The 16,062-nt window shown below is 43.7% G+C and overlaps 1 protein-coding gene across 3 annotated transcripts in view; it reads right to left on the reverse strand.

Moving 5' to 3' along the window:
• The window catches only part of LOC129814041 (E3 ubiquitin-protein ligase HECW1-like), a 59,445-nt gene that overhangs the window by 20,456 nt on the left and 22,927 nt on the right, over positions 1-16,062 (reverse strand). For all 3 annotated transcript variants that reach the window (XM_055866801.1, XM_055866800.1, XM_055866802.1), the window contains 4 exons: positions 8,931-9,073; positions 8,486-8,586; positions 6,565-7,917; positions 6,370-6,471 (listed from right to left, as the gene is read on the reverse strand). In XM_055866801.1, coding sequence (XP_055722776.1) covers positions 6,370-6,471; positions 6,565-7,917; positions 8,486-8,586; positions 8,931-9,073 — 1,699 coding nt within the window. The remainder of the gene's footprint in view (positions 1-6,369; positions 6,472-6,564; positions 7,918-8,485; positions 8,587-8,930; positions 9,074-16,062) is intronic.

The raw sequence follows: 16,062 nt of genomic DNA on the forward strand, positions 1-16,062 counted from the left end.
AAAACTCAAACAGGAAGTATCAGTGATGCGCTCAATACAGAAGTGGTCCAATGAAGCAGATGCTTAGCTACAGGACTGTTTCGCTAGCACAGATGGGAATATGTTCCGGGATTCGTCCAATAACAATGAGGAGTTTACTACATCAGTCACCGGCTACGTAAATAAGTGCATCGACAAAATCATCCCACAGTGACTGTGTGTACAATATTAGTTAAAAGTTTGTACACGCCTACTCATTTCAGGGTTTTTCTTTATTTCTCTATTTTATACATTTTAGAATAATAGTGAATACATCAAAACTATGAAATAACACATATGGAATCATGTAGTAACGAAAAAATATATTTTATATTTGAGATTCTTCAAAGTAGCCAAGCTTTGCCTTTGCACACTCTTGGCATTCTCTTAAACAGCTTAATGAGATAGTCACCCGGAATGCATTTCAATTAACAGGTGTGTCTTGTTCAGTTCATTTGTGATATTTCTTTCCTTCTTAATGTGTTTGAGCCAATCAGTTGTGCTGTGACAAGGTAGGGGTAGTACAGTTGTGGCCAAAAGTTTTGAGAATGACACAAATATACATTTTCACAAAGTCTGCTGCCTGAGTTTGTATGATGGCAATTTGTATATACTCCAGAATGTTATGAAGAGTGATCAGATGAATTGCAATTAATTACAAAGTCCCTCTTTGCCATGCAAATGAACTGAATACAAAAAAAAATCCACTGCATTTCAGCCTTGCCACAAAAGGACCAGCTGACATCATGTCAGTGATTCTCTCATTAACACAGGTGTGAGTGTTGACGAGGACAAGGCTAGAGATCACTCTGTCATGCTGATTGAGTTCGAATAACAGACTGGAAGCTTCAAAAGGAGGGTGGTGCTTGGAATCATTGTTCTTCCTCTGTAAAATATGGTCACCTGCAAGGAAACACGTGCCGTCATCATTGCTTTGCACAAAAAGGGTAAGTAAGATTCCACCTAAATCAACCATTTATCGGATCATCAAGAACTTCAAGGAGAGCGGTTCAATTGTTGTGAAGAAGGCTTCAGGGCGCCCAAGAAAGTCCAGCAAGCGCCAGGACCGTCTCCTAAAGTTGATTCAGCTGCGGGATCGGGGCACCACCAGTACAGAGCTTGCTCAGGAATGGCAGCAGGCAGGTGTGAGTGCATCTGCACTCACAGTGAGGCGAAGACTTTTGGAGGATGGCCTGGTGTCAAGAAGGGCAGCAAAGAAGCCACTTCTCTCCAGGAAAAACATCAGGGACAGACTGATATTCTGCAAAAGGTACAGGGATTGGACTGCTGACTACTGGGGTAAAGTAATTTTCTCTGATGAATCCCCTATCCAATTGTTTGGGGCATCCAGAAAAAAGCTTGTCTGGAGAAGACAAGGTGAGCGCTACCATCAGTCCTGTGTCATGCCAACAGTAAAGCATCCTGAGACCATTCATGTGTGGGTTTGCTTCTCAGCCAAGGGAGTCGGCTCACTCACAATTTTGCCTAAGAACACAGCCATGAATAAAGAATGGTACCAACACATCTACCGAGAGCAACTTTTCCCAACCATCCAGGAACAGTTTGGTGACGAACAATGCCTTTTCTAGCATGATGGAGCACCTTGCCATTAAGGTAAAAGTGATAACTAAGTGGCTCGGGGAACAAAACATATATTTTGGGTCCATGGCCAGGAAACTCCCCAGACCTTAATCCCATTGAGAACTTGTGGTCAATCCTCAAGAGGCGGGTGGACAAACAAAAACCCACAAATTCTGACAAACTCCAAGCATTGATTATGCAAGAATGGGCTGCCATCAGTCAGGATGTGGCCCAGAAGTTAATTGACAGCATGCCAGGGCGGATTGCAGAGGTCTTGAAAAAGAAGCGTCAACACTGCAAATTTTGACTCTTTGCATCAACTTCATGTAATTGTCAATAAAAGCCTTTGACACTTATGAAATGCTTGTAATTATACTTCAGTATTCCATAGTAACATCTGACAAAAATATCTAAAGACACTGAGGCAGCAGACTTTGTGAAAATATATATTTGTCATTCTCAAAACTTTTGGCCACGACTGTATACAGAAGATCAGGAAACAGACTACAGTGTCAAATCTGTTGAATTGGAGAATTGCTTCTTGAGTCGGGGCTACAGCGTTCAGGTCCTGGAAGATGCAGGTATAAGGGCTGGAATACTTGACAGAGAGAACTTGTTGCAAAGGTGAGTGCCTCGTGATACATCAGAGAGAGTCTATTTTGTTACAAAATACAACACTGAAGCAGAGAACATTAAAAGAATCATAAAAAATAATTGGGGACTCATCCAAAGTGATATGCTACTACGCCAAGTCTTCCCTAAGCCACCAGTCATAAGCTTTAAGAGATGTCCTACCCTAAATGACAAATTAGTCCACAGCTCTCTTCCTGGTGACTCTCAAAAAACGTGGCTTAACCACAAACCCAAGGGCTCTTTTTAAATGTAACCATTGCAACCATTACAGAAATATTGAACAGAAAAAGTATTTTGTTGACACAGCTTATAAAATGGAGTATTACATCAAGCATTTCATTAACTGCAAAACCACTCATGTCATCTATAGATTGGAATGTCCACAGTGCATTGTCTTAAACAGTTAAACAGTTAAACCAAAGGGAAAGGTTTTGGATTTAGAAACTACAGGCCACTAAGTACCCTGGTTTAAATGAAGATATGGATTTACAAACTACAGGCCACTAAGTACCCTCTTTTAAATGAAGATATGGAATTCTCACCCTTCCTGTAGGGTCGTGATAGGTCCATTTGCTCTCATCTAGTGGACATTTTGCTAAATTGCCCTCAGCTATGTTTAGACTGTTGTTGTTCATGTTTGCTGTGTTCTAGTGTACTATGGAATATATTGATCTCTTATTCTTGACACTTCTCCCAGTCATATTTAAGGTTAGAACTACCTTTCTAGGGGTTCTGATACTTCTAGCTTGGAGTTTAATTTTTTGATAACATAGCTACAGTATTTCACTTTTTAATGTGTATAGTATTGCTTACTAGGTGTGTCCAATCAATTTTGTAACCAGTCCCTCTTCAAATTAGGGCTAATTGGAAAAGCTGTTCAAAAGAGGACATTGTATTATTTCTTTGTACCCCCTGACGAAGGCCATGCAGCTGAAATGCGTCAGATTTTTAAAACTTTGTTTCTATTGAACATGCCATACAAATAAAGGCATTTTAATTAATTATATGAAGAGTGCCTTGGTCCTCCTTCCTTTCTTTGGTCCTCCTTTCTTTTTAACACTTGTTAACTGACATGCATTCCAGGTGACTACCTCAAAGCTGGTTAAGAGAATGCCAACCGTATGCAAAGCTGTCATCAAGGCAAAGGGTGGCTACTTTGAAGAACCTCAAATATAAAATATATTTTGATATTGTTTTGGTTGATACATGATTCCATATGTGTTATGTAATAGTTTTGATGTCTTCACTATTATTCTAAAATGTGGAAAATAGTAAAAATAAAGAAAAACCCTGAAATGAGTAGGTGTGTCCAAACTTTTGACTGATACTGTACATATCCCAGCCAGAAGCCACTGATTACATGCAACATCCCCACTGAGCTAAAGTCTAGAGCTGCCGCTTTCAAGGAGCGGGAAACTAATCCAGACACTTATAAGAAATCCCGCTACGATCTTTGACAAGCCATTAAACCCTCAAATATCAGTACAGGACTAAGATCGAATCCTACTACAATGCCTCTGATGCTTGTTAGATGTGTCAAGGCTTGCAAATATCACTGATTACAAAGGGAAACCCTGCCACGAGCTGCCCGGTAACACAAGCCTATCAGATGAGCTAAATCCCTTCTATAACAACTATGGTTATTATTTGACCTTGCTGGTCATTTATGAATGTTTGACCATCTTGAAAAACAATCTAGCCGTGTACTCTTATAATCTCCATCGGGACAGCCAGAAGAAGACTGGACAACCCTCAGAGCCTGGTTCCTCTCTAGGTGTCTTCCTAGGTTCCTTCTACATCTGCATTGCTTGCTTTTGGGGGTTTTAGGCTGGGTTTCTGTATAAGCACTTTGTGACATCTGATGATGTAAAAATGGCTTCATAAATACATTTGATTGATATGCTTGCATCGAGGCAAGCGACACTGAACCATGCATGAGAGCACCAGCTGTTCTGGATGACTGTGTTCTCTTGCTCTCCGTAGCAGGGCAATTTGTGACTTGTTTTGGTAATCAGTGGCTGTATCAGAGGAGGAGTGGTTTCATTTATTTCCTGAGTGTATTTCACCAGCTTCTCAGGTTCCATCTCCGAGTGCTTCATTCTGTAGCTAGAGGACTCCTGATATCTCTAGGAGTGGTAAGTATAATTTATTTTGTCTTTATCTGTTGTGGTCCAGTACTGTCTTTTTGCTAGCTAGGGCCATCTACTTTAAGTGCTGCCTGTCTTTCCAGTGGCATACTTGGTGTGTGAACTGCTGACTGCTCATAATTTACAGATAGTTATGATACATCAACCAGGATCAAAGGGCAAGGCAATTTGTGACTTGTTTTGGTAATCAGTGGCTGTATTGGATGGGGAGTTGTTTCACCTCTTCTAGGCAATCAGCAATTACTACAGGGAGGTGTGCTCTCCACCTCTGCTAGGCAATTAACAATTAGTGTTAGTTCTTCAGTTTCCCCTGATTTTTCAGTGGCAACTGTAAGCGACGGTCATGTCAGTGGCAGTTTTGTCGTGAAACTAAGACCGTCGCCAAAACAAAGACTGTTCTGCAGAGTTATTCAAGGAAGGCTCCACACCACTCTCTCACTTGAGTATCTTACCCAGTTATTTACAGATTATCCCATTTCTCTTTTGTATCTTTGTCAACAATGTGTGTGTTTTCTATACCTGTTCACACCTCTCCCTGTAGGCTTTACAGATGTTCTCCACACCTTGGCTGCAACCCTTCTAATTTAGTGTACCCTGCACGCACAACCCATGTGGAATTCAGGGTCCCTGGCAGCATTTGAAACTGCCGATCTGCGGTCAAGAATGACAAGTTCATCTCAGCCTACGCTGCCATTCAGTCCCTTGACGTTTTGGCCCTGACGGAGACATGGATCACCCCAGAGAACACAACAGATGCTCTTTCTTCATCTGACTATGTTTTCTCTCATAGTCCGAGAGCATATGGTCGCCGTGGTGGTGGCACAGGTTTTCCCATGTCTCCTAAGTGGGGATTTTCTTTTTTCTCCCTTTCTCACCTGTCCATCTCCTCATTTGAATCCCATGCTGTCACTGTCACTTGTCCACTCAAGCTTAACATTATTGTCATCTATTGCCCAACAAGTGCCGTTGGAAAGTTCCTCAATGAGCTTGACACCTTGATAAGCTAATTTCCTGACGATGGCGTCTGCCTTCAATTAATTTCTGTCCAACTCTCTCTTTCCCCCTTGCCTCTTTTGACCTCACCCTTTCCCAATCCTCTCCAACTCACAAGGCAGGCAATACGCTTGACCTCATCTTTACTAGAGGCTGCTCGCCTACTAATCTCACTGCAACCCCCCCCCCCCCCCCCCCCGTTATCTGATCACTACTTTGTTTACTTTTCTGTCTCCCTTTCCTCCAACCCTAAACACTCAGCCGCTACCTAGATGGTCATGCGCTGTCGCAGTCTTCGCTCTCTCTTTCCCACTACTCTCTCCTCTTATATTCTACCATCTCTCCCTTCTGATAAAAATCCTTCTCACTCCTGTCTCCTGAGTCTGCCTCTTCAACCCAACTCTCCTCCGTTTCCGTATCCTATGACACGCACTGTTCCCTTTCCTCCCATTTGGCTGGGCCTCCCCGCCTGCTCCATGGCTGAGTGACTCATTGCGAGCTTATAGAACAGGGCTGCCAGAGGACCTATCATCCTTTCACTCCCTCTTCTCTACCTTCTCTTCCTCTGTATCCGCTGCTAAAGCCTCTTTCTACCACTAAAAATGTCAAGCTTCTACCTCTAACCCTAGGGAACTCTTTTCCACCTTCTCCTCCCTTCTTAATCCTCCATCCCTCCCCCTCCACCCTCTGCGGACGACTTTGTCACCACTTTGAAAAAAAGATTGACAACATCTGCTACCCTATTGACTCCACTGGTCACACAGAACTACCCTACGCCTTGAACTCTTTCTCCCCTCTCTCTCCGGATGACATCTTGCAACTAGTGAGGTCTGGCCGCCCGAAAACCTGCCCGCTTGACCCCATCCCTTCCTTCCTTCTCCAGACTTCTGGATCTCAGATCTCTGGAGACCTTCTCCCATTCCTCATGCATATTCCTTGTTTATCAACAAGGAATATGCATGATTTGACTCAGACAACATTTAAACCAAATGCTTACTTGGTGGCAGTGGTTCATCGATAGTGGGGTAGTGATGGGAATCAGGACGCAGAGCAGGAAGCTGGCTAACTGGAGGATGACTGGAAGGTAAGGGACAATCTCCTATGGGACGACAAAAACAGGTCAGTCTACCCTAAGTTATCCAAACTACATCTCCATATCTCAAGTTAGTATTCAGTGAGGAACTAAACTGACGTCCTATCCTCCCACTGGGCCGAGCCACGGGTGACTCTCCATTTCCCATGAAGCTCTGGGGGCTCTGGACCTGCGTGGATGGGGCCTCTTGCCATTGGGGCATCCCATCTCCTGGCTCCCTGCTCTCTGCTCCGTTCACCTCCATGTCCTCATCCTCTTGGGAGGAGAAAGCACTGCTCCCCTCAGATGTCCTGCTTGCAGCCAGTAGAGGTGCCCGGGTGTGGCATACTCGGCCCTCGTAGCATGAGTTACTACAGCAGGGCTGCATGTCATCCTCGTCCGACACTCTCTGGTGACCCCTGACCTGGCCCTGGGGGTGGCGGCCCTCGCTGTCCAGCAGCAAGGCCAGGTCGGACAGACGCTCGATGGACAGGCTGCGGGGCAGGGTCCTCCTTGGGCCAGGGGTCAGTGGCTCGGCCTTCTCATCCTCTTCTGAGCCATCCTGGTCCCTGGGGCTTAGCTGGTCAGGGCCTGGGTCTGGGTCTGGATCTGGGTCTGAGTCAGGCTCCATCTCAGCCTGCTCTCCCTCCCCGTCCTCCTGGGTCTCTGGCTGGGCAGAGGGCAAGCTATGGAGGAGGTGGTGGATGCGGATGTAGTGTGAGCGAGGGGTTTCAGGCTCCCCGCAAGCCGAGGCGATGACTGTCTCCAGCTCGGACACAGGCAGGGAGCAGGGCCGGTTCTTACGCCTAGGGGTGGTCCTGACGCGCAGGGAGCAGCAGTCTTCGTCCCCCTCTTCCTGCCCCACTGCCTGGTGTTCTGCTGGTCCTCGAGAGACTCCAAACGCTGCACTCTCCATGTCCTGCACTACAGCAGAGTGTACTGCAGAGCTGAACTGACCCTCTACTGGGGCACTGTCCACCCCCTCTGCCCACTCAGCCTCCTGCCCAATAGCCCTCTGCTCCTCTGGGACAGCAGCCTGAGGACTAGTGGGGGTCTGCTGGTCCCCTTCCTCACTGTTCTCCTCTACCGTGGGTAGCTTCTCTGCAGAAACAGCTACAGCCACAACTGCCTCCCCGTGAGCACCATGGACTTCTGGTTTGCTTGGTTCTGTTTTTTTGGCCTCAGCTCTGGAACAGCCAGGCCCTGAGTCTTCATCTCCATCTGTGGGCTGCTTTGAACTCGAAGGCCTTACTGGATCCCCCTCCATGGGAGTGTCAGTATCTGTATCCCCTCCAATAGGGAGTTCTGGAGCTCCAGTATATTCCTCGTCATCCATGGGGAGTTCAGGAGCCCCCGGACCCAGGCTCATGGTGTCCTCTGCCTGGCCTTGGGCCTGGGAGGACTGGCCTTCCCCTTGGTTCTCCTGCACAGCGGCACACTCAGGCTCCGTGCTGAGAGACATGTCCTCATCATCTGCAGGGGGAGAACAGAGCTCATTACCTCACAGTCAGGGGCCTGGCTACCACACAGTGGGGCATATCCACATTAACTCACACTCTTTTAACTCTTAATAGACTATTCTGTTTCTGCTATGGTATGTCAATAAATATAAAATCTTGTATAAATCAAAGCAGCATGACAATATGGCACATGACAATACCAGAATAATCAATGCTTAATATCTGCCTGTCCAAACCTAGATATGACAGTTGATATTTACAGACATACAGTAGATATTATATATTCTAATTGTCCTACCTCTGTATTAAGAAACAGACTAATTGAATCTAAATGAGAGGAAGAAGACAAACAGGATGTGAACAAACCTGGGTTCAAATACTATGTGTTTCTGTTCAAAAACTTTGAGTGTTTGATTGAGCCTGCTGAGAGAACCAGATGGGTGGGGTTTGTGGGACTATTCCCTTAGCTCCATTACGCCACGCAAGTTTGATCAAGTGCAGCTAAAGTGTTTGAAGGAAAACTAGTACTATTTGAACCCGGGGTCTGGACGTGTGTGAGATGATGTGTGTGAAAGAGGAACCTGGATGAATGGAGGAAGTGATCTCAAATCTGAACTGCAGCTGTCCACTGACATGTTCCGTCGGCAGCCTTCGGCCCAGTGTGTAGCTGACCACACGGTCACTATGGAGGAGGAAAGAAAGAGGGGAGGGACGGGGAGGGAGAGAGGAGAGGTGAGAGATAGAGATAAAGAGAGGGGGTGAGAGTGAGAAAAGTGGGGTGAGAGAGGGAGAAAGGAAGAGAAAGCGAGGGAGTTGAAAAGAGGGTGAGCGATGAGGGAGAAGGGGGGGAATTCAAGAGAGAGACATGTTACTTTATGATTCAACCCCCCCCCCCCCCCCCCACCACACGTTTTGGTGTTTGCCCTGCTTTAGAGGGCTCTTGTAAAGGGTTTCCAAAATATCAATTCATAAGCATTTGATTATCCTGATAATCCTATGAGCGTCCTGTTTATTCCTGAGCCGTACCCAATAGCATGCTTCTCCAGTAGCCGCTGCACAGGCATGGACAGCTTGCCCAGGAAACGTTTGATGATGGGACGACTCTTGGCAAACTTATCTTTCACCTCGATCTCCAGAACGTCCGTGGGCAGAGACACAAAGTTGAAGCGCTGAGGAGAGAGAGAAAGACATAGAATCTTTTTTAAATGCCTGTATAGGGGCTGTGTGTAAGTATGCGTGTAGTGTTAGAGATGCGTGTCACTGTGAGACGCTTGTGTAGTTATTAGTAGTACTGAAAACACTTGCAGCTACAGGAAACAAAGAGGGAGCTATCCATGGTGCTGAACTCAAAGTAAGACTAAGTATAACTTTGGAATGGAGGGAATAATACATATGAAACAATGCATTACCCAACCCTGTGTAACCTCAAATGACAGTGATGCCAAAATGTAAAGGTAAAGAAAAAATGAAACCTCTGTAAATTGGACATTTTAATTTAAATCATTTTTTTTATTCACCCTGTGATCTCTATGACAGATGAGCTATGAACTGGCATCCCTCCAGGTATTTTTCTATCTCTACATGAACTGACCTCTATGGTTGTAGCTTACTGTACTGTTCTGTAGTGTACTGTTCTGTTCTGCACTGTTCTGTTCTGTGCTGTTCTGTTCTGTACTTGTAACAGAACATGAGTGGATCAGATATCACTGGCTCAGTATTACAGTATATACAATATATGTATGCAGTTAACCCCCTGCCTGCCAAAAGCATACAGCGAGCATCTTTGCATACTTTTTAAAATCATTGTTCTAAATTGCAGGTCATATAGTAAAGGGATGTAAAAGTAATCCATAATGTATACATACATTAGATATAGGATCTATGGTAGTGGTAGTAGCAATAGTAGAAGAGGCAGTAGCAGTGGAGGCTCCTCAGAGGAGGAAAGGGAAGCCCATCCTCAGTGAATTTCATAAAAATAAAAATAGTGAAACATTAAAAAAGTTTTAGATTAAACTACACTAAATATATTCACGTCACCAAATAATTGATTAAAACCCACTGTTTTGAATTAAGGTCTACAGTAGCCTCAAAAGCACTCTGTAGGGTAGCACCATGGTGTAGCCGGAGGACAACTAGTTCCCATCCTCCTCTGGGTACATTGACTTCAATACAAAACCTAGGAGGCTCGTGGTTCTCACCTCCTTCCATAGACTTCAACGTAATTATTACAACTTCCGGAGGACGTCCTCCAACCTTATCAGAGCTATTGCAGCATGAACTGACATGTCCACCCAATCAAAGGATCAGAGAATTAATCTAGTACTGAAAGCATAAGCTACAGCTAGGTAGCACTGCAGTGCATAAAATGTGATGCGTAGTTGAGAGAGAGAAAGACAAAAGTGGAACAGTTTTTAACAAATACAATTCCTCAAAAATTAAGCAGAAGCAAGAGAAAGAGAGAGATTTTTTAACTTTTACCTAGCTAGCAAATGCAGCTAGCTAGCTAGTTTAGCCTACTCAAACAGAGAGGGATGCTACAGTATGTTACCTAGCTATCCAACACTGGAGCTCTTCCAAGTCAAGGTAAGTTTTACATTTTATTAATTTATTGCCACCAGGGCCCGCCGGTAAAGCTGCTAAACCGCTTGCAAACTGTACTGCATGATTGTAGCGGGTTTACTAACGCGTTAGTTCTAGTAGCTATGTTGTTGACTTGATGCCAGCTAATATGGTGACAATGATGTAGGCTGTGTGTGGAGGTTATGATATGAAGGTTTGGCTTGGAAAGGTTTTAATGCCTGGACACAAACAACTGACGTGTTGTGCACTGAAGTCTACAAGCGAAGCGAAAAGGTGAGAGGAGGAGAGAGCGTAGATGCAAGAAGGAATTTTACAACAATCTGGCTGCTATGAAAGTGAACTGTGTTTGCATGTGATCAGGGGTGTATTCATTCCACAGATTCTGTTGAAAAACGTTTCTTAAAAGGAAGCAAACGGAAAGAAACGGAGATAAACATTCCTGAATTTGTCCAATAGAAACTTGTTTGCAACTGTTGGACAAATGATTCCACCCTAAATCAGCTAGATGCAGGCAAGATTGTGCAAGGCGGTATTGAATATGTCCATGTCTGTCACCTTCATTACTCAAATTTCTCTGCACCTACATTGTAAACTTTGATTCATAGGCTAGGTTGTAGAAACCTCATGATGGGTATAGGGAAAATGTAAGTATCATGTAGTAAGTAGCCTAAACCTATCCATGTTACATTAAGCTGGGTAAATGGAATATGAATGAGTCATCCAATATGCTGTAATAGAAATAAGACCATGCTCATAAAAAATGTATCATCCGCCTCATCTTAAACGGCACGACCGCCACTGGGCGGTAGTCATACTAATCATGGATTATACCACCACTCTCCTAGTTACTACTGTGTTAGTGTGTTTCTCATGGTCCCGTGTGGCTCAGTTGGTAGAGCATGGCGCTTGCAACGCCAGGGTTGTGGGTTCAATTCCCACGGGGGGACCAGGGTTCAATTCCCACGGGGGGAGCGGGATGAATATGTATGAGCTTTCCAATTTGTAAGTCGCTCTGGATAAGAGCGTCTGCTAAATGACTAAAAAAAAAAAAAAATGTAAAAAAAAAAAATGTGATGATTCAAGGTCAGTGTGTTCTGAACCTGCAGCTCGCAGCATCATCACAAGCAGAGAGGCCTAGCTGTATGTGCCAATGACTGTAGGGGAATGGGCCTGTGTTAGTTATTATCAGGATGATTAACTTTCACTTTTACTGTAGGCCACAGGCTGTAATGTAATGGCTGGGTGAGTCGAGACTAATTGTTCAACCCAAACAATGAGTCACAAGTGAAGAGAGATTCCTTAATTTAACCCCTAGAGTCGGTGTCCGCACCCCCGCGGATATCAAATCAGCATAATAAAAAACTCCCAATAAACGTCTGTTTTAAAACTAGAGATATCTGGCTCTCATAAACACACAAATAACCTGGGCAAAGTGTCAAAAACATGAAAGGCTAATAGTAAAATGTTAAAGTAAATCAACAGATCTGTCAACAGATAGTAGACCAATCAGGCAAATCTTAGTCATAAGACATATTGGGACAAGAGAGGTTTGTCTCAGTGACTTTATGTGCTAGCTAACATAAATTGATGTCCATGTTCTGCAGATAGTATGTACGTGCATACAGTGCCTTCGGAAAGTATTAGGCCCCTTGACTTTTTCCACATTTTGTTACAACCTTAATCCAAAATGTATGAAATTGTTTTTTTCCTCATTAATCTACACACAATACCCCACACATTTTTTTTGCTGATTTATAAAAAATAAAAACGTATTTTCACAAGTATTCCGACCCTTTACTCAGTACTTTATTGAAGCACCTTTGGCAGCGATTACAGCCTTGAGTCTTCTTGGGTATGACGCTACACGCTTGGCACACCTGTATTTGAGGAGTTTCTCCCATTCTTCTCCAAAGATCCTCACAAGCTCTGTCAGGTTGGATGGGGAGCATTGCTGCACAGCTATTTTCAGGTCTCTCCAGAGATGTTCGATCAGGTTCCAGTTCGGGCTCTGGCTGGGCCACATAAGGACATTCAGAGACTTATTTTCTGAAGCCACTCCTGCGTTGTCTTGGCTGTGTGCTTAGGGTCGTTGTCCTGTTGGAAGGTTAACCTTTGCCCCAGTCTGAGGTCCTGAGTGCTCTGGAGCAGGTTTTAATCAAGGATCTCTCTGTACTTTTCTCCGTTCATCTTTGCCTCGATCCTGACTAGTTTCGCAGTCCCTGCTGCTGAACAACATCCCCACAGCATGATGTTGCCACCACCATGCTTCACCATAGGGATGGTGCCAGAATTCCACCAAACGTGATGCTTGGCATTCAGGCCAAAGAGTTCAATCTTGGTTTCATCAGACCAGAGAATCTTGTTTCTCATGGTCTGAGAGTTCTTTAGGTGCCTTTTGACAAACTCCAAATGGGCTGTCATGTTCCTTTTTACTAAGGAGTGGCTTCCGTCTGGCCACTCTACCATAAAGCCCTGATTGATGGAGTGCTGCAGAGATGGTTGTCATTCTGGAAGGTTCTCCCATCTCCACAGAGGAACTCTAGAGCTCTGTCAGAGTGACCATCAGGTTCTTGGACACCTACCTGACCAAGGTCCTTTTCCCCCGATTGCTCAGTTTGGCTGGGTGGCCAGCTCTAGGAAGAGTCTTGGTGGTTCCCAACTTCTTCCATTTAAGAATGATGGAGGCCACTGTGTTCTTGATGACCTTCAATGCTGCAGACATTTTTTTCTACCCTTCCCCAAATCAGTACCTCGACACAATCCTGTCTCTGAGTTCTACGGACAATTTCTTCGACTTCATGGCTTGGTTTTTGCTCTGACATGCACTGTCAACTGTGGGACCTTATATAGACAGGTGTGTGCCTTTCCAAATCATGTCCAATCAATTGAATTTACCACAGGTGGATCAAGTTGTAGAAGCATCTCAAGGATGATGAATTTCGAGTCAATTTCGAGTCTCATAGCAAAGGGTCGGAATATTTACAGTATGTACAATTGAAGTCGGACGTTTAAATACACCAAAAACATTTAAACTCAGTTTTTCACAATTCCTGACATTAATACCAGTAAAAATTCCCTGTCTTAGGTCAGTTAGGCTCATCACCTTTTATTTTAAGAATGTGAAATGTCAGAATAATAGAGTGATTTATTTCAGCTTTTATTTCTTTCATCACATTCCCAGTGGGTCAGAAGTTTACATACACTCAATTAGTATTTGGTAGCATTGCTTTTAAATAGTTTAACTTGGATCAAACGTTTTGGATAGCCTTCCACAAGCTTCCCACAATAAGTTGTGAATTTTGGCAAATTCCTCCTGACAGAGCTGGTGTAACTGAGTCAGGTTTGTAGGCCTCCTTGCTCGCACACTATTTTTCATTTCTGCCCACAAATTTTCTATAGGATTGAGGTCAGGGCTTTGTGATGGCTACTCCAATACCTTGACTTTGTTGTCCAGATTATTAGTTTATTTTTTTATTTTTTTATATAGCCCTTCGTACATCAGCTAATATCTCGAAGTGCTGTACAGAGACCCAGCCTAAAACCCCAAACAGCTAGAATGCAGGTGTAGAAGCACGGTGGCTAGGAAAAACTCTTAGTCCTTTCTGGACTACCCATCCCGGATCCGGGATCATTCTCATCAGAAACGCTAACTAGCATAGCCTAGCCTAGAGAGTCACGTAATCTAACAGAAAAACTCATCATAAACTTTGCTGAAAAATACATGTTGTACATATTAAAGATACACTGGTTCTTAATGCAACCGCTGTGTTAGATTTAAAAAAATAACTTTAGTATAAAGTACAGCATGCAATAATCTGAGACAGCGCTCAGCCATTCTCCGCCATGTTGAAGTCAACAGAGTCAACAAAAATACGAAATAACATCATAAATATTCCCTTACCTTTGATGAACTTTCATCAGAATGCAGTGCCAGGAATCCTAGTTCCACAATAAATTGTTGTTTTGTTTTAGAATGTCCATTTCTTCTGTTGAATTAGCAACTTTGGCTAGCATGTGTAGCTCACGTGTCCATGAAGATTTGACGCATGAACGAAAAGTGATAATAAAAGTCGAATAAACTGGTCAAACTCAGTGGAAAATCCATCTTTAGGATGTTTTTCTCATATATATCCAATAACGTCCCAGACGAAGCATTTCTTCGTGTCTACCTAACGCATTGCAGACAAAGATATGACACACCCAAGTGCGTAGCCAAATACTGCCAATATGGCTGACCTCTCACTCCAAGGACTCTCATCCGGTCCCACAGAAGGCTAGACACTTCATTCCACGTTCTACTGCCTGTTGACATCTAGTGGAAGGCGTATGAAGTGCATACAGATCCATAAATACAAGGCAATTGAATAGGCGATGCCTTTCACAGAGACCCATTTCAGAATTTTCACTTCCTGTTTGGAAGTTTGCTTGCCAAATGAGTTCTGTTTTACTCACAGATATAATTCAAACAGTTTTAGACACTTCCGAGTGTTTTCTATCCAATAGTAATAATAATATGCATATCATATGATCTAGGACAGAGTACGAGGCTGTTTAAATTGGGCACAATTTTATCCAAAAGTGAAATTTCCATTAAGCCATTTTGCCACAACTTTGGAAGTATGCTTGGCCTCAATGTCCATTTGGAAGACCCATTTGCGATCAAGCTTTTACTTCCTGACTGATGTCTTGAGATGCTGCTTCAATGTATCCACATAATTTTCCTTCCTCATGATGTCATCTATTTTGTGAAGTGCACCAGTCCCTCCTGCCACAAAGCACCCCCACAACATGATGCTGCCACCCCCGTGCTTCACGGATGGGATGGTGTTTTTTTTATGGCAGTTTTGGAGCAGAGGCTTCTTCCTTGCTGAGCGGCCTTTCAGGTTATGTCGATATAGGACTCGTTTTACTGTGGATATAGATACTTTTCTAGCTGTTTCCTCCAGCATCGCCACAAGGTCCTTTGCTGATGCTCTGGGATTGATTTGCACTTTTTGCACCAAAGTATGTTCATCTCTATGAGACAGAGCGTGTCTCCTTCCTGAGTGGTATGACGGCTGCGTGGTCCCATGGTGTTGATACTTTGCTTACTATTGTTTGTACAGATGAACGTGGTACCTTCAGGCATTTGGAAAGTGTTCCCAAGGATGAACCAGACTTGTGGAGGTCTACAGCTTTTTTTCCTGAGGTCTTGGCTGATTTCTTTTGATTTTCCCATGATGTCAAGCAAAGAGGCACTGAGTTTGAAGGTAGACCTTAAAATACATCCACAGGTACACCTTCAATTGACTCAAATGATGTCAATTAGCCTATCAGAAGCTTCTAAAGCCATAACATCCTTTTCTGGAATTTTCCAAGCTGTTTAAAGGCACAGTCAACTTAGTGTATGTAAACTTCTGACCCACTGTAATTGTGAAACAGTGAATTATAAGTGAAATAATCTGTCTGTAAACAATTGTTGGAAAAATTACTTGTGTCATGCACAAAGAAGATTACGTAACCGATTTGACAAAACTATAGTTTGTTAACAAGAAATTTGTGGAGTGGTTGAAAAACGAGTTTGAATGACTCCAGCCTA

Source organism: Salvelinus fontinalis, chromosome 17 (assembly GCF_029448725.1).
Source record: "Salvelinus fontinalis isolate EN_2023a chromosome 17, ASM2944872v1, whole genome shotgun sequence".
Classification (NCBI taxonomy): domain Eukaryota; kingdom Metazoa; phylum Chordata; class Actinopteri; order Salmoniformes; family Salmonidae; genus Salvelinus; species Salvelinus fontinalis.